The sequence below is a fragment of the Protomyctophum bolini genome (genome assembly GCF_963924005.1).
Source record: "Protomyctophum bolini genome assembly, chromosome: 12".
NCBI lineage: Eukaryota > Metazoa > Chordata > Actinopteri > Myctophiformes > Myctophidae > Protomyctophum > Protomyctophum bolini.
Window position 1 is genome coordinate 36,052,424 of NC_137873.1, and position 18,868 is coordinate 36,071,291.

The 18,868-nt window shown below is 41.8% G+C and overlaps 2 protein-coding genes across 4 annotated transcripts; one reads left to right on the plus strand and one right to left on the minus strand.

Annotated features, from left to right (window-relative positions):
• The first annotated feature begins 135 nt into the window (after positions 1-135).
• Positions 136-4,442, plus strand: extl2 (exostosin-like glycosyltransferase 2). Its single transcript, XM_080778017.1, has 5 exons — positions 136-280; positions 848-1,296; positions 1,408-1,478; positions 2,168-2,283; positions 3,009-4,442. Exons 1-5 carry the CDS (start codon positions 276-278, stop codon positions 3,409-3,411), a joined length of 1,044 nt encoding a protein of 347 aa, XP_080634143.1. The 5' UTR covers positions 136-275; the 3' UTR covers positions 3,412-4,442.
• A 1,410-nt stretch (positions 4,443-5,852) lies between these two features.
• Positions 5,853-14,685, minus strand: LOC308324859 (presenilin-associated rhomboid-like protein A, mitochondrial). Of its 3 annotated transcripts, none has more exons than XM_080777178.1 (10): positions 14,584-14,685; positions 11,935-12,154; positions 11,647-11,751; positions 11,036-11,168; positions 10,487-10,582; positions 8,054-8,203; positions 7,583-7,653; positions 7,388-7,489; positions 6,930-7,027; positions 5,853-6,677 (listed from the first exon to the last, which is right to left on the minus strand). In XM_080777178.1, the coding sequence occupies exons 1-10, from the start codon at positions 14,667-14,669 to the stop codon at positions 6,527-6,529; spliced, it is 1,212 nt and encodes a 403-aa protein (XP_080633304.1). In that variant the 5' UTR covers positions 14,670-14,685; the 3' UTR covers positions 5,853-6,526. The 3 variants fall into 3 exon arrangements, with proteins under 3 accessions (XP_080633304.1, XP_080633305.1, XP_080633306.1); XM_080777179.1 differs by having other exon boundaries at positions 14,530-14,597; XM_080777180.1 differs by lacking the exons at positions 5,853-6,677; positions 6,930-7,027 and adding an exon at positions 7,144-7,217.
• Positions 14,686-18,868: the final 4,183 nt, after the last annotated feature.

Sequence of the window (18,868 nt, forward strand, 5' to 3'; positions counted from 1 at the left end):
TCAGTGGGCTAAAACCGGATCTGAGCACTGAGACGCAAATAGAAACACTTTCGGACTGTACTAGCAGGTTGCTATGGTAATGTAATGTATCTGTAGCTAGCCCGCTCTGAGCTAGCCTAGCAAAGATGGCAGCTACTTGAGGCTGACTGCGAACTCCTGTTTGTTTGTTGACAGCTGGTCGTGGAACTCTTTTCTTCAAAGTTCTTTGATGTGTCAACACATGGTGGCGGGGCGTGAAAATTAAGAGGTCTTGCTCTACCAGCTGTGAGCATAAAATGAGGTAACGTTATAGTTCCATTTTCTCCATGTTTTAAGAAGTTATAGATCGTTGTTTGTCAATGGTTAATTACTTCATGTAGGCTATGTATACTTCATGTATAGCACACTTGGTCAACTAGAATGGCTTTTAAATGTGCTTCATAAACACATTTTATTTCATTTTTATTTCTTACAAAGAGAAATATGTAATTGTTTAATGCTAAGAGTTGAGAGAAAAGTGACCAAAAAGTGGTTAAATTATAGCAGCTGTCACTGGATGCTCAATTAAACACGTCCTTTACGTGACATGATTCATGTCAAATCATCATAATAATTTCAAGATTTTCCAAAATAGCAGATGTACAAACAAAGTTGTTAAAATGATTGTGATGCTACATTAAATACTTTTGCGTCGAACCCCCTGTAATCGCCACCCAAGGACCCCTGGGGACAGTGGGGGTCCCCGTACCCCACTTTGAGAACCAAAGGTGATGATGGTCAAACAGGTGATAGAGTTCAATGAACCGTGAGAGAAGGAAAAAGTAGCATAACGTAACTTAAATGTTGCATCCGTCTCTTCTTGCTACAGGGTCCTTCGCAACTTTATGCGTCTCTGGCGGCCGTATCTAGTTTGGCCAATACTGCTCCTCCTGCTCCTGGTCTGTGCGGCCTTGACCGCTCTATTGCCGCCCGCTGAAGACAGAGGAGGCGACGGCGTCATGGGAGTTCTGCACAGAGCATCGCCCGGCAAGTCCAACTTCGCACAAAGGAGGACAAAAGAGGAGGAGGAAGGACAGGGATTCACTATCGTCATCCAAACGTATAATCGCACGGATATTCTGCTCAGACTTCTGAACCATTACCAGGGAGTACCCCGCCTTCGGAGGATAATCATAGTTTGGAATAATGTTGGGGAACAAACCCCCCAGAAGCTTTGGGACTCACTGGGGCCCCATCCTGTCCCAGTGGTCTTCAAGGAGCAGAGCGTCAATCACATGCGCAACAGACTGCAGCCTTTCACTGAAATTGATACAGATGGTCAGTATTTTATATCAACTGATTGTGTGTTGTCTGTCATGGATGGACTGTTTTACTCTGAAAGAGGAATATCTTCCTATAACATAATATGCCTTGTTTCCAACACCTTAGCTGTGTTGATGCTGGATGATGATACCTTGGTCAGCGTTCCCGACATCAGTTTTGCTTTCTCCGTCTGGAAGGTAATGCCATCAGCTTTGATGTAGCTGTTGAAACTAATTATCATCCCATGTATCTGGATTCCATTGCTTTTCTATCTTATCTGATAAATGCACCATGTCTCTGTCTGTCTGGTCTGTGTGTAATCCACGTAACTTGAGAACCATTCGCCCCACCGACTTCAAATTCAACACACGCGTTCCACACCACCACGGGGGGTGCACTGCCCGCTGTCAAGTCGGTCGGACCCACGGTTGTCCAGAACCGCCCCCAAAAGGCCGCTCTCTGCCCGGGCTCTGGACAGGGCCTCTGCCCAGGGTCCATATATGGAGCTGGACTGTTCTGACACATCACAACACTCCATATTTGGGCATGCCAGAACTCCATAAATATTTGGGCATGCCTGACAAAGAAATCCATATATGGGCATAAAAGTGACACAGACATAATATCTGGTTGGGGCATGCATTTCCAACTTGCATCGTTCCAATTAGGCCACCGCTGTAGAGGCCCCACAGGCTCTACTCTAGTATAGATTAATGTGCATTAGACATTGACATGATGCAACATTTTTCATACATAGACGGACAGACTGGTACACTGTGTGTGTGTGTGTGTGTGTGTGTGTGTGTGTGTGTGTGTGTGTGTGTGTGTGTGTGTGTGTGTGTGTGTGTAACTGCTACAATATTTAATGCCTTATTTTGTCCCACAGCAATTTCCGGATCAAATTGTTGGTTTTGTCCCTCGAAAACATGTCTGCACGGCGGGTGGAGTGTATAGCTATGGTAGCTTTGAGCTGCAGGATCCAGAAATAGGTGGAGGGGACAGGTATATCATCCTTCAACTACTTTTCAACCTATTGTGGGCAATGTAATTTTAGGCCAAAAATAGCAGCAGTCTTTTTTCTTTTTCTTTCTTGAGACACTTTCTATTTTGTTTATGTTACCAGGGAGTAAACAGATTATATTTTTAAACTGATCTGCCAGGTTAACCTGAACAAACATGGGAAAACTCAGTAGACAGTCAGTTTCAGTGTCGTTCTTTCTTCCTCTTCCTTGTTCATCTGATTTATTAACAATTATGCAAGGTTAAATCACCATTTACTTTTCTTTCTTTGTTTGCAATTACTGTATGCACATTCACATTTTCACACAATATCAATAAACCCATCTCTTCTCATACATATTCATCACAAATCACAATGCATCTTATTTTCCTTCATATTCCACATTCCCTTGTGTTTACATTGCTCAGAGTCAATAAACTGGAAAGTGCATTTGCCACCTGGTGGCGGAATGTGGAATAGGTCCATTCCTACAACCGACTCCCTGCTCATTCTCAAGACACAATAAGGCTATTCAAAATACAAGAACACATTTATAATAAAACAAATGTGACTACACATTTGGGTACGTCACATTTACTCTTCTATTACTTCGATTACGGAATTGACCACAATATATTTTAATCCGATTTTTGCCGTGTTTACACACTAGCTTGTATTTTTTTTGGTTGTCGGAGGTCCACAGTTTAACCTATACTTTCCATTGCAGGTACTCCATGGTGCTGATTGGTGCGGCTTTCTTCCACCGCCACTACCTGCAACTGTTCCAGGACCAGCCTCAAGCAGTGCATAAGCTGATTGATGACACGGAGAATTGCGACGACATTGCCATGAACTTTGCCGTGGCAATGCATTTGGAGAAACAGACGAGGTTGTCGAGCATCGCCAGACCCTCGGGGGTCTTCGTCAAGCCCGTGGACCTACGCAACCTGGAGAAAGACGCCAGCAGCGGGTACCTCGGTATGTGGCGTCGCCCCGAACACCTCCTTCAGAGGTCCTACTGTCTGAACAGGCTGGCACAGATCTACGGCTCCATGCCACTCTGCTTCTCCAACCTGATGCTCTGCCAGTTTGGCTTCCCCAGCTATGGCAACCACAAGAGCAAGGGTTGAAGGGGAGAAGTTCCTATGGCAACCACAAGGGCTGAGGAGCAGGAGTAGATGGATACAGTGGGATTCAATTCACTGACTGCCTGCCGTAGATGGAATGAAGTCAATTGCAAGTAGAGTTCAGGTGGGTCTATGGCGATGTGTGACTTACTATTTGAAAGGGCTGGGGGTTTAGATTCATACATAACCTGATGCAGTGGTTTAGTGGTCTCTACCTGGTGACCTATGGCCCTCGTTAAATGTCATTTTATTTCTTTTCATGTATTTGACCATCAAAGTATTAATTTTAGTCACACTTGGCTTGATAACTTATCAGCTAAAGAAAAGACAAATGAGTCGTTTCCTTATAAACCAAAGACGGGTAGTATTTCAACAGGCAACCTCGCTGCAGATACATTTTTGAATGAGTAAAGCCTACGTCATTATTAGCATATTCTCTTCACATTTCTCAATCTGTCCCATTCATAATGTAACGGAGCCCTTCCGGCCGTGGAGGACCTTCTTACTTTTGAATACCAACACAGATGGTGCTTTTCCTTTTTTTCCCTCATAAATAACGCTTTAGCCTGATGAGGCAAACATGTTATTTTTGTATTATTGCCAAAGCTGCCTTTACCTTAGTGTTTACAACTGGAGTACCTTGTTATGCACTTACTTTAAAAGCCAGCAGATGTCAGTCTCATCTGCAGCTTAGTAGCATTGCTGTACAGACATGAATGGTGCTGTCTAGAATTTTATAGAAATATGTCTGTTTTAGAAGGCGGCACAGGGTCACTTCTCACTTTAAACTATGTTGATAGACAAATCATATTTAGCCTTAAAATCTGATTCTGTGTAATAGTGATGCAATGTCTTATCAGTATCTACAATTCCAACACAATCTATTATATTATCTGTCACTATTTGTTTATCTAGTGGGACCTTTCCCCCGTCCAGTTTCAATAGATCTGTAATGACAACTATTGTTTTTTTGCTGTGTGAATGTGCAGAGATCAAATATTGCTGAACAATAAATTCTGTTGATCTTCAATCTAGATCTAGACTCTCAAGTCAGTCTCTAAACGCTTTGCTCTCTTCTGTTCTTAACACATTCTGATCTGAGATCAGATTCTAAAAATGTCTTCTACATCCTGACAGTTTTCTGAAAAAGCTGTTTCTATGTCAGTCGTTCTTCTATTTTTCAAAAATAGCAGACCTACAAGCTCGTAGCACGCCACTCGGTGGCGCGCTATGAGCTTGTAGATCTGCTATTTTTCAATAGCTAAAGCATAACGTAATGCTAACACCAAAAGGGGTTACCGCCCAGAATGGGTTCTGTTCTGTTGATGGAAAAACCATAACCACTTAAGCCCTCCTATATAATTTGTTGTATGACAGAGTGTAGAACAGATTGAAAACGCCCTGCTAGGTTCCCGCATTCATGAATAAATTGACCCGCCCCGGCAAAAAAACACGTCATGAGTTGGGTCCCTGCATCACTAGAGCACAATTCAAATAGCACAATTCAAAATAGTCATTGCATGCGAGAACCTTTATCCTGATAGCTAAAATGTTTGATTGTTGACCATGATAAACTAACATATAGACACACACCATTCTCAATAAGGGCATAATTAATGCAGGATTCCCAATAGTATAAAAATAGTTATTCTATTGTATTACTGTAATTGCAATGTTTGTCCTGTGAATGACATTTTCTTTCTACTTGATTGGAAGGCTTGATGCAGCCCTTTTTTCTACACAGTAACTACAGTATATCACAGCTATCAAGCATGTTTGAGCTATCCTTAAATCTTAAAAGGACAACTTTGTTTTTTACAACACCGTACCTTTTTCAAACTGTAGCAAATGTACGCTTTGGTCTATAACTCTTGAACTGTAGGTCTTACAATCTTTTTGTCAGTGGATTCTGTGGCATTTCCTCCTTGGGTTGTGTTTGTGTGCAATGTTTCACGGCAATCGGAAGCTGCGTTCATGATCTGAGGCATTTTGTACAAAACGGGCCACTCCTGCAAACTCAATACCGTCCCATCTGGCAGTCAGGTTAATAACTAAACCAAGCAGGAATGACTTATGTCAGGATATTTCACCATTTGACAAGTTGGTTGATGCACAAAGCTTTGCACCACCAACTCAGTCCATTGGGTGCGTGAGGCTATACAGACAGTACTTGGCAAGAGATGAGAAAGTGGTTTAATAATGTTTTATTTTTTTTTAAATTGTTAAATAGCTTTAGATTGCCATTGTAATCATTGCTATGGACTAGACTCTGAGTCTAGTCACTATTCAGTATTCAGTCAAGGATCTCCATTTCTCTAGTAAAGACATGTTCAGGTCATGATGCCAATTTCATCCAATCAGAAGAGAACTCATACAGGATGGAGGAGATAAATGGTTTATCGTCATTGAATTAATTAGTTACCCACCTAAAATATATTGTGCTGAACCATTTAGACCTGAGATCGATTCTAAAAACGCCTTCTAAATCCTGACCTAAGTTTTCTATTATTCAAATATTTATAAAAATAAATAAATGACAATGCAATGCATTGCAATAAATGACAATTGCTATATGCTGTACAAAGCAACAACCACCCCAAAAGGTGTTCTCTGATTGAAAGGTATAGTATTAGTTACGTATAGGGGTTCCTGGTCTAAATGAGAGAGCTGGAGAGATGAGGAAGACCCAGACCAAACACTATAGCAATGATTCCTATCACAATAGAGCTTTTTTTTTTAAACAAAAATGTTTTTTTGTTCAGTATAGTTTAAAAAACATCTAAACATCACAAAAGATCATACTGTACACATTACAGTAGAATTGATCAATCCATTCCAAGACACATCACTGATATACAGTATGCATAAAGTTGTTCAGCTGCACACACTAATTTAGAACTTTTCTGGACAGTCTTTGAACACATTTCTTGATGCTTGCTTAATGAGCAATTCTATTCAGCAATGTGAATAGGAAATGTGTGAGATGAAACCTGCCGTATTTACTCAAAAGTTCGGTTGAACATTTAATTGTAATAGGGGGATTGTCTCCAAATGGAAGATCTCCCTGTACCACGACACCAGATCACTCCTCAAGGGCCAATTTCAGTCGCCATGACTCTTATTTTGGTCCAGGCCCTGCACCACTATTGACACCAGGTCCACTTCCTGGCCTGCCTCCACCAGCACCTGGAGACCGCATGGTATGCCAAAACTTTACCAGAGGTTCCCTGTTTCTCCACATAAGCTTGTGACCATATGTTACGTACCACCTGTAGGACAGAGGGACAGGATAAGTAGTGTATAGATTATAGAGCCCATTGTGGGAAGGGCACGGCTCTTGCTAAACATTTAGGTTGCATGATTGTGCACATAGTCTGTTGATGCATGTTCATCGTTATCAGTGATCATTCATAGGTAATGGTATTCAGCTGGTCTGTGCAAATCATAATTGCTAAATGTGGAAGCATAGCCATTTTTTAATAATCTTAGTTTAAATAAGAAACACTACCGTAGTTACTCACACTCCGAAAAGGGCCCCACCGAGATGAGCAGCATGGTCAAAGATCCGCCATCCCATAATGAGTCCTGCTGCATCTATGGCAATAAGAGCTTTCAAAGCCTAAGCAAGATGGACATCAGGTACTGTGAGTGACTACAGTGGGTACGGTACGGTACAGTATGGCACAGCACAACTCAAATACAACTCTCTTCCATGCATTCCTAGATGCATACTTACACATTCACTCACACATTGGGAACTAACCCGGTTCTTTCATGCACAGACAGTCAGACACGGTACATTTTGTTGCCTGCAGTAAAAACAGAAAACATGTATTCTTAACACACTGATATAGCGTATTACTTTAGATTAGCAGGTACGCATTTTCCGTCCGTGGAACACAATCACATGAACGCAATGTATGCATGCATACATGCATGTATGTATGTATGTACAGTATGTATAAAGTGTATCACCTACATTTCCTGCTGAGAAAGTGATCATGGGAATGAAAATAATCCCTAGTTTAGCTTCTGGGACCTTTGTACAGACCGCTGCCAGGACCGTCATGACAGCGCCGGACTGCAGATGACACAATAAGAGACATTTTTCTCCGTTTTTAAACAAGAGCTGAATTATTTTATTTTATGTTATGTCGGTAAGCAGCATCCTTACCGCTCCCAGTGAGGGATGCAGCCGTCCGGTGGCTGTTTTACACATGTAGCTGACCATGTTGGAGATGACACCTGGAAATACAGTCTCAGGGTGAGAGTTGGCAACCGTCACGCAAACTATCAAAGAAGTGATCCACCACTCCGTACCTGTTCATTTTGCTTCAGGTCTCTTTTTGTCAAAGTGAAAGACATAGTAATTTTGGAAGGTTCTCTCTTGCAAAAATAATATAAATAATATATAAATAATATAAATAATAAACTGATAGGAAATGCGGTCTCAAAACACCTGGCTCCCTATGGGGTATCTCCCATTTAACCCCACCTCCAAATCGTTTATTGTTCTTGCATATAGTAAAACCTAATTTGATGTAATGTTGCCATGTTGCTCGTGACAGATTTTTGCACTTCTTGTCAACTGTGTCATTTTCAATTAGCGATATCATCATGCATGAATGCGGCTTAATCTGCATACCGGCGGATGCGTACACGGCAAGGAACTGCTCCCTGCCCAAGAGGGAGACGATGCTGGAGGAGAATGTCCAGAGGACCCACATGTTGGTCGCCATATGGATGATGGAGTAATGGCTAAAGGTGGACAGGGCCATGGGCAGGCATCGTGTTTCTGGTGAGAGAAGAAGCGGAAAACACACCATTAAAATCGTTAAATGGTGTACTAATCAATCATCATGGCTTGGGCTCTCATTTAAACCACTGGGTTCCATCGTCTTCAGAGTAAAGATCCAGTGTGCCTCTTTCTGTAAGAGCAGTTTTACCATGTTACCACCTCTAGGTGGCAGGTCAACCTTCTCTATTCCAATAAATTTGAGTGTGGCTGCTGACCCATGTCCCCTTTCTTTGTAATGACGGGCAATAGCATAGTCCATATTCCCATTTCGGATTGCAGCTTTATGTTCAGCTATTCTTATTTTCAGATTGCGTTTAGTTTGACCAACGTATACCATCCCGCACGGGCATTTTAACATATATACAACATGAGTTGTGTTACAATTAATGATGCCCTTTATTTTATGTTCCTGACCAGTCTGTGGATGATAAAAGACCTTGGTGGTACTCGTGTTTGAACAGTGGGTACATCTTCCACAAGGGTGGTTGCCACATAGTTCAGTGTTTAGCCAATTAGCCCCAGTGGCCTTGGGTGATTTGTACATACTAGTGACAACAAAATCCTTTATATTTTTGCCTCTCTTAAAACAAAACCTGGGTGGTACTGTTGAAATGTTTTTTAAGTTGGGATCGCATCTCAATATGTTCCAATGTTTGTGGATAATGTTTTTAATTGCATGAGATGAGGTACTAAATTCCGAAACAAATGTGACTTTATTGTCTGAATTATCTTTGTTGACAGGTTGCAGGAGGGTTTCTCTTTGCACATCTTTAATTTTATTTTCTGCCGTATGTATGGTCGATGTCTTGTAACCCCTCTCTCTGAACCTGTCATGCATTTCATTTGCCTTTATTTTGAAGTCAGCAGGATCCTGCTGACTTCAAAATAACAAGACATCGACCATACATACGGCAGAAAATAAAGTTTAGTACCTCATCTCATGCAATTAAAAACATTATCCACAAACATTGGAACATATTGAGATGCGATCCCAACTTAAAAAACATTTCAACAGTACCACCCAGGTTTTGTTTTAAGAGAGGCAAAAATATAAAGGATTTTGTTGTCACTAGTATGTACAAATCACCCAAGGCCACTGGGGCTAATTGGCTAAACACTGAACTATGTGGCAACCACCCTTGTGGAAGATGTACCCACTGTTCAAACACGAGTACCACCAAGGTCTTTTATCATCCACAGACTGGTCAGGAACATAAAATAAAGGGCATCATTAATTGTAACACAACTCATGTTGTATATATGTTAAAATGCCCGTGCGGGATGGTATATGTTGGTCAAACTAAACGCAATCTGAAAATAAGAATAGCTGAACATAAAGCTGCAATCCGAAATGGGAATATGGACTATGCTATTGCCCGTCATTACAAAGAAAGGGGACATGGGTCAGCAGCCACACTCAAATGTATTGGAATAGAGAAGGTTGACCTGCCACCTAGAGGTGGTAACATGGTAAAACTGATCTTACAGAAAGAGGCACACTGGATCTTTACTCTGAACACGATGGAACCCAGTGGTTTAAATGAGAGCTTAGACCTCAGCCCATTTTTATAAACCTGGTCATAAATGTGTAATTACTGCCCTATTTATTAATCCTTTATTATTGATGTGGTTGCCCTAATTTTGATTATTTGACCTGAACTACTCCATATTCTCCCTATAGGATGAGGCACATGATATTTTATCTGTTTTAAATCTTTATATTGTGTATTGGCACTGTTGTGGTGGGTTTTTAGTTTTGTTTTTTATACATCTGCTATATATATTTATATATGGAAAGAGATGTATTTATTTTTTATCTGTTTGTTCATGTGTCTAGTCTGCCCCTCCCATATATGAATATTTATTGAATCATTGATGCCACACCCGGGGGGGTGGTTTTGTATAATGACTGTCTCTATATATACTTGACACATTCACACCTCTGTATATGCACCTGACGAAGCTCACGGCGAAACGTGTCGTGCTAATAAATAAGTTCTTTGCAGTAAGTTGTCCGTCTCTGTTCCCTGGAGTGTGCAGTCCCTTCCTTGGAAGGTTTGTCTCTTTTTTGATGTCTATGCCTGCTAACTAGACTTGCACCTCCTAGTCCTACGGCGGTCTTTTTGGATGTGCAGGAGTCCCTTTTTTGTCTCATATATATATATATATATATATATATATATATATATATATATATATATATATATGTATATATATATATACACACACACACACTGTATATAATAATATTCCAGGGAGTGGTAGGAAGTGCATACTCACTGGAGGCTGGGTTGGAAGTGAAGTACTTCATCATGGTTCTCTGCATGGAGGGGATCCGCCAGCAGCACAAGACTACAGCATTTATTGCTATAATACCTGGAATGAAAAGGCACCGACGATCAGCATCTTAAACCGTTTAGACCCGACGCTGATGCTACAAATGTCTTCTAAAATCACCATAGTTTTCTGAAAAAGCTACAGTATGTTTCTGTGTCAGTGGTTCTCAAACTATTACATGTCAAGGAGCCCCAAAATGATATGCAATTGGCCTCCGACCCCCATCTGAAAATATATGGTTCCAGGCCCAGAAGTAAAAATTTGAGTTAAAAACGTTCGCTCTGAAAGAATATATATTCAAAGATTTGCATTTTGCACCACATTTTCAAGATTATTCAAAAATACCAGATCGACACGCTATGTAGATCTGCTATTTTTCAATAGCTAAAGTATAATATAAGGCTTAAAACACTCCGTCAAAAAGTGTATATCTATGTGAGACAGAATAGGAAAGGGTGAATGAGAGAAGGAGTACCGTGGACGATGGCTTACCACTGACGGTTCTCTGTCCCTCGCTGAGGCTGCTCCAGAGGTCATCCGCCGTTGTCATGAACAAGATGAGCCGCTTCTGGAGATCTGACAGCTGGTTCCACCAGTCATGCCAGTACGTCATATCCTGAGGACCCTGGGTGTAACATTGTGGTGGTTCGTTAAAACATTAACTATAAGATGAATTAGCATATTAACCCATTTAACCCATTTAGACCGGAGGGTGATTCTAAAAAAATATCTTCTAAATCCTAAACGTTTTCTGAAAAACCTATGTTTCCATGTCAGTGGTGATCAACAGAATTATCTGTATTTGGCCACGGACCCCCATCTGAAAATGTGTTCTTCCAGGGACCCTCCCAGAAGCAAAGATTTGAGATAAAAAGTAAAAACGTTCGCTCTGAAAGAATATATATTCAAAGATTTGTGCCACGTTTTCGCGATCTTTCAAAAAATTGCAGATCTACAAGCTCGTAGCGTGGCATAGCTAAAGTATAACATAATGCTTAAAACATCAAAAGGGGTTCCAGTCCTGAAAGGGTTAAGTAACTAATGCCTGCACAACACATAACACGTTATTTTTGCCAATCGGAAACATACTTGCGTACACTTACTTGCAAGGTTTTGTCCGACTCAACTTCTTCCCTCGCCGTCTGAACTCGTGATTTCAGTGATTCATACTGCAAAATGGCCGCCATACCAAACGAGCAGCCTGTAAACTAACATGGAGTCAGACAAAAAGACAACGGCAAGAAACCCAAACCACTGCCCCATCCATCCCATCTACAAAACGTGAAGTAAGCTACCCAATGTTATTTCTTGCTTTGGTTTGAACACGAACAGTTCCAAGATCCATGCACTTTTTACAACACAGGATGAATGAAAAGAGTGTGGAGACATACCCCTATGGTGAACATAAAGGGTTTGAATAGGTTGTTTCGTGGGACCCTGCGAGGGGGAGGTGGGGGCGCTGGCGATGGAGACGGCCCCACTTTATGTTGAACACCATCAGCGGCTTCAGAGGACAAAGTATCCGTTTCTTTGGTGACATTGCCTTTCTTTGTTTCTGGCCTCTTGGCCTCTCGTCGGAAAGCACATCTCTGCTGAGGGTATGGGCTGAGTCTGTACAAACCAGAAGAACTATAATGAGTTTTGTTTGTCCACACGGTAGGCCAGACCAGCCACAGGTGGAATTAACTGCCTTTCAAAAAGGCATGACACTCAGACTGTTTACATTACAACACTTGAACACTGACTGACACCATAGTAGCACATAGACTAGACCTAGAATGTCTGTGATCATATTGTCCTCTAGTTTCATATCCATGTGAACGTTCTGGCACAAAACATGTATTTAGTCAATTATCTCCCCTTTTTCACGAGCTGCAGTGCTCACGGACGACTTTCTCTCCGGGGCGAGGGGCCCGGAATGATCGATGGACTACCACAAAAATGTCATCATAAATTGACCAGGGATGGAAGCACAAATGTCTGGGGCACACAATTGGCAGGTGGTGTGATTAATTACCCAGCAGCACCTATCGCAATTAAGGCACCTGCCAATTGTGTGCCCCAAACATTAAGTGCTTCCCTGGTCAATTGGTGATGACGTTTGTGATGAAGTTTTGATTAATTCAGTTCAGCTGTCATTCCGGGGGCCCCTCCCCCAGAGAGAAAGCCGTCCGGGTGCAGCTTGAGAAAAAGAGATATTTGACTAAATACACGTTTTGTGCCAGAACTTTCACATGGATGTGAAACTAGAGGACAATACCTCACTCCACGTCTTTGAAATGATTTAATGGGCGAGTGCAAACGGAGCATTTATGTATGCCGCCGTTGCAACCGCAAGTCATGACACTGATCTATGGCTCCTGTATGTGGAATACTGTACCAACTGTATGATTGTAACAACAGAGACATTCTAGGGCTACACATAGACCAACACAATTGCATGGCACCCATCATCAATTAAGACACATAATGCCTGTATTATAATACTACTGATTTGTAGGATTAGGATGATAGATATGTTAAGCAGCAAGTATAACATTAGAGGCAGCAGGATAAAATGTTTAGTGGTTAATTTAGTCTGTTTAGTTTATTTTTTGTCATATCCATTTGAAAATGTATATTAATAATAGGCCAATATCTCCACTTTCCCACTAATTCACACGGACCTGCATGTACAGGGCAGGGGATGACATTCATTCACAACGGCACTAAACACATTCATTAACTTCCTGCATTTAGCGCACATGTCCAGTATCAGCATCACACACACACACACACACACACACACACACACACACACACACACACACACACACACACACACACACACACACACACACACACACTTTGCATCCCAAAATGAAGTTTATAGTTAAGGGACGCAATAAAACAACGACCTCTGCATTACTGCACTACTGTACTCGGCATGTACAGTAATGTCATTGAAGTGGGACTCATGAAATGTCCCTGGGACTCATTACATTGAAAACCTATTTACATCACTGCACACACACACACACACACACACACACACACACACACACACACACACACACACACACACACACACACACACACACACACACACACACACACACACACACACACACACACACACACACACACACACACACACACACACACACACACACACACACACACACACACACACACACACACACACACACACACACACACACACACACACACACACACACACACACACACACACACACACACACACACACACGCCATTGATTTGTTGCAATCACTAAATCACCTGTGCCAGAGATGGATCCGCTACTATGCCTGGGTGAGTAGTACCAGTCCCAGTATAATACCAGTAGTACCAGTACCAGTAGTATAATAATAATACCAGTAGTACCAGTCTACCAGTAGTTAGTATAGTACCAGTATACCACTAGTGTAATACCAGTAGTACTAGTACCAGTCTACCAGTAGTTAGTATAGTACCAGTACCAATATACCACAGTATAATACCAGTACCAGTCTACCAGTAGTTAGTATAGTACCAGTACCAATATACCACTAGTATACCAGTAGACAGTACTATAGTACCAGTAGTACACAAGAAACGCAACAAACTCTCCATGAAATTGCATTGCGTGTTCTGTGGCTGGCTGTAGCTCTCAGGTCCATAGCCTTAATGCAGGGCAGAATCATAGAAGCAGTAAGGCTATGGATCAGAGCTAGGCTGGCTGATGCAATGTAATAAACAGATAGGCATAGTCATTCATTCTAGGGAGGATAACTACAATACTGTAGCTAGTATAGCTATACTGTAGTACACCTTCACATTAAAAATTTAAATCAATGCATATATATTTTGGACAGTGCTCCATTATTATCAACATGGCAACTTCCAGTAGTTGTTTACAATGACGGTTAGATAACAGACTAAACAGAGTTAACAATATTACAATGTATTATGACTTTAGAACCGGATTTAGCTACATTAGACATACACTACTACCGGAACCCCACCACGGTACATGCTTTCCGTGTGTCTCTGGTCTCACCTGGTACCTCTTCGGCACCCTGTGCTTAATGTGGATCTGATGAACTCTGTTTTGGTCCATTTCATAAAACATCCCATCCACGCCATATTCCAGTGACCCCGGCTGAAGTAGCTCCGCCCCCGTGCTGTTCACTACCGGGGAGATGTCTTTAGATCCCATAGATCGTAGGAACGATCGCGTTGTGATTGGGTAGTTTGGTGTTGTCGTCAGCAGAGCCCCGGTTGTCAGGCAACCATTGCTTCGCGTCAAAAGGGAAGCAATTAAACCGACTCGAATTAAATTATAGCCTTTTGAGTTTGAGGCGATCTTATCTTGGACAGGACTTGTCTTGGACATTATCTTGGACAGACATAGATAGAATATGACCGTTGTCCGTATAGAGTATAACCTATGAGTAAATGAATAACCTATAGTGTAGATATGGCTTTCTTATATCTAAACCCATCATGAATGGAAGGTCTCCCGCTGTTCTTTTATTTTGTACTCGGTCGGTGTTCGTTGTCAATCTAGCCTCCGCACTAGACCGTAACAAGACAGACTGCTGCTGTGACATTGCTGTCCCCTAGTGGCGCTGCTGGCGCAGTGAAATCACAAAGATGTAACATGAAACTTTATACACATTCACTGCAGTTTATAATACTATTATTAATAATGTATCTCTGTTCTGTTTATGCATAATTGTTATGAATCACATATTCTAGCTGTCAATGAGAGAGAGGAAGAGATGGGGGGTGGTAAACTGTGAATAATTGTTATGAATCCCATAATCCCATTAGGTTTTGTTTTTGTCAATGAGACGGAGAGAGAGAAGGGGGAGTGGTGCAGAGCGGGGTGGTGGTGGTGGTGGGGTGGTGGGAGGGGGGATGTTACGCATCAGCAGCAGCAAGGCTATATTGATAGGTTTTGGTTTTGGCATCTGGGCGGGTTTCACAGTCTTCTCACAAGCTTGCCAAGCTAGAAATAGGTGAATACGGGTAGGAATTCTTACAGCACAGCTATAGGTAGCTGCACTGCAGTGTCTCTGTGTCTGCAGAAGGGGATGTACTGTACTGTACAAGTGTACATGTTTACCACTAGTTGGAGACCATAATAGGACATATCCCACAGAGACTGCTGCCTGCAATACAATTCATTAGTTTGGTTTTATTGCACAAATAAGTCTAGAAGGGTATAAGTAATAATAACCATTATACAGTAGCAGAGGCCACTTTTATGCATCAATATCTGAGTATATTATGATCCCCACTCATACAAGGGACACAGAAAATTACTAAGCGTTGCAGCAAAAGTGAAACAAATAGGGCAGAGACGGAGCATAACAATAGAGGGGGAAGAAAGGACCAACAATGTGCCTTTGCCACCGTGTGAAACTGTGAACCCCAAGGACACACTGCGAAGCTAGGTGATATACCCTACGGCTGTAGGTCTACTCTGGGGCAGGAGGAAGACAGGACAGACTGAGAGATGCAGGAGAGAAAGAGGGGGCACATGCAGCGAGGAGGGGAAGGGAAAGGGAAGGGGAGGGGGGAATGACAGAGAGAGGTGCATGGTTGGGACGGAAACAGGTGGCGACACTGGGGAAAAAAATCAGAGGGAGATGAAGAGGAGAGGTCCAGGAAGCTGCCACAGGAGTGGTTTTGGTTGTTTAAATGCCATTTAGAGTTACCGGGACCTATAGGGATATTTCACTTTCATTGTACGTGTTTGGGGTTGTAGTCAGGCTTTTGTGAGCACCCCACTTTTTTAAGTTGCTTGTTCAATATTTAGATATTTGATATTTATTTTTATCAGACACGCACCCTTCCTGTAAAAACCCATTGTGACTTCACACTCTTCACTCATTCATCGAAATCACCTATCCTTGGTTCTGTGGTGACTGATATTGACCAAGGACGGGTGTTTTCAATGAATCTATCTGGTTTGTATTCATGATAACATGAATATCAAATCTAAGTACTGAATCAAGCAACTTAAAATCTCTCCGGGGTGGTCATCACACAAGCCTGAGTAGACGTGAAAATGACCCCAAACGTGTTTGAAAGTGAAATATCCCTTTGAAACAACAGCTTTGCCACAGCAGTAAACACACACACCAATCTCTCTTTTTCAGGTGGTAAAGTCTGTAGAGGACTTTAGGTTCCTTTCTGATCGATAGGAGTGGATTTTTCCCAGCAGAGGTGTCCCCTTTCAGGTCCTCTCATCGATCTGCTGTGAACAGACGCCAGCTTAAAGGATTTGCTTCTGTCGGCCTCGGGGCAGCGGGGGTTCTGACATGTGACAGGAAGTACAATGGGTGTACCTGAAATTGAAACAACACCTTGCCACTAATTTAGGACATTCTATACCAATTCCAGTCTGACTGTGTGCATGCATATACACACAGTCAGGACTGATATAGGAAGTCTTCTGTTCTGCCCCCTGAATCATTTTGTGATCCAGGGACGTGCACACATAGACATCAAAGGGGGCTTGAGCCCCTGCCCCTTTTACCCGTCTGTAAAACAACTGCTCTTTCCAGACCACGAATGCAGCATTTACGTGAAAGAAATGCAAAATGCCACTCCTTTCCATGCCAGCATTCAGGAGAATTGCTTTTTTCCTGAAGTCTCCTGAACTTGGAACGCGGAATTTTGCGCTGAACAAATTTGTTTCGAAATCCAAGTCGTTATACACCGCATCTCCAGTAGACAAAGAGTGCAGGGTTGAGACCCGAAAATAGCCGACCTACAAGCTCTCAACGCATCGCAGCGCGAAGCATTGTGAGCTTGTAGATCTGCTATTTTCACCATTTTTGTCCAAAAGTGCCCTCTTTTCGGGATTTCAGCCCCCGACTCGGTAACGCGGCTCTGCACGTGCCTGTTGTGATCCATGTATCGTTGACACCCTGTTGAGTGATTGAGTGATTTGGCCTTGAGGCTTCTAGTATTTCAGCCTAGAGGCTAGAAACATCTTATACCAGCAGCATGTCTTTTTATACCATCACATGAAACTCTAGCTGTTATCATTGCGTCCCAACAGAATGCTGACTGGGAGCTTTCTAAGACATTGATTAATGGGCCAGTTAGATAATACCTCACTGTGACTCGCCTATATACTTTCTTTTTCATACATGTTTGAATATACATTTTTAAACACTGTTGTGTGTGTGTGTGATAATAATGCCACATCGGCGAAACGATGCGTGTATGCTGAACACAGGACTAACACAGGATTGAGTAGCACGTTAACACAAACTATATAATGCTGATATGATTCGCTCATTCGTGGCTATAGGCTTTTTAGCTAACCCACATGACTTGGATAAAAGCACAAATGTCTGTGTATAAACTTATTTTCCATTAGATTTTGATTATATTTAACCACTTGAACTCTATAGCCTCCCTATTTTGGAGGGAACATTCTGCGAAGATATCAGCCCTATATTGTAATGCGTTTGCGACGTGTTGTGAGCTTGTAGATCAGCAATTTGTGGTGTAGAACCTTGGTGTACTAGAAGGGGGGGGGGGGGGGGGGAGACTGGACCAAGTACAGAGCTGACACGTTTATCAAGAATAGCAGGTTTAAGTTCTTAGTTAAAACATGTGCTTAAAACATGTCCGGCAGGTTAGTCCTACATTGTTGATCTTTGAATCCCTTATAAATCTGAACAAAAAAATCTAAACTATATAATTCAGCAGCTTCAGCAACATATTTCTTTCACATGCAAGCTTCACATTTGTATAAACTTTCAACAAACATTGAAACATTACTGAGAAATGTAGTCAATGTTTGACAAACATACGTAGGTAGTGCAACGTTGACAAAAGCTAAGTTCACTGTGTTGGATTAACTATCTGTATGTATAGTAGTAATAATAATAATAATAATAATAATAATAATAATACAAATAATACTTTTTATAGCGCTTTTCTAAATATTCAAAGTCGCTTTACAAAACCAAACAAATAAAAACAGCTTTATTAGGAAAATGACGTTAAAGGCAAAAAAGAAATACTAAGCAAAAGAAAGTAAAAGGGGGGTTTGAATTAAATGCGAGCCTGAAAAGGTGGGTTCTGAGTGTGGTTTTAAACATGGCAAGGGCAGCTTTGAGTGACCTGGGAGGGGTTGAACTGAGTTCCATATATAGGGACATGGCGGCAACTGAAAAAGCCCCGTCACCCCCAGGTTCATTTCAGGGCGGTGGTGTTCTTGGAGGAGGTCAGAGAGGTAGCGCGGCGCTTGTTGAGGGCCTTGTAGGTGGCAGTGATCAGTATCTTGAAATCTATATTCTTTGTTTAACTGGGGC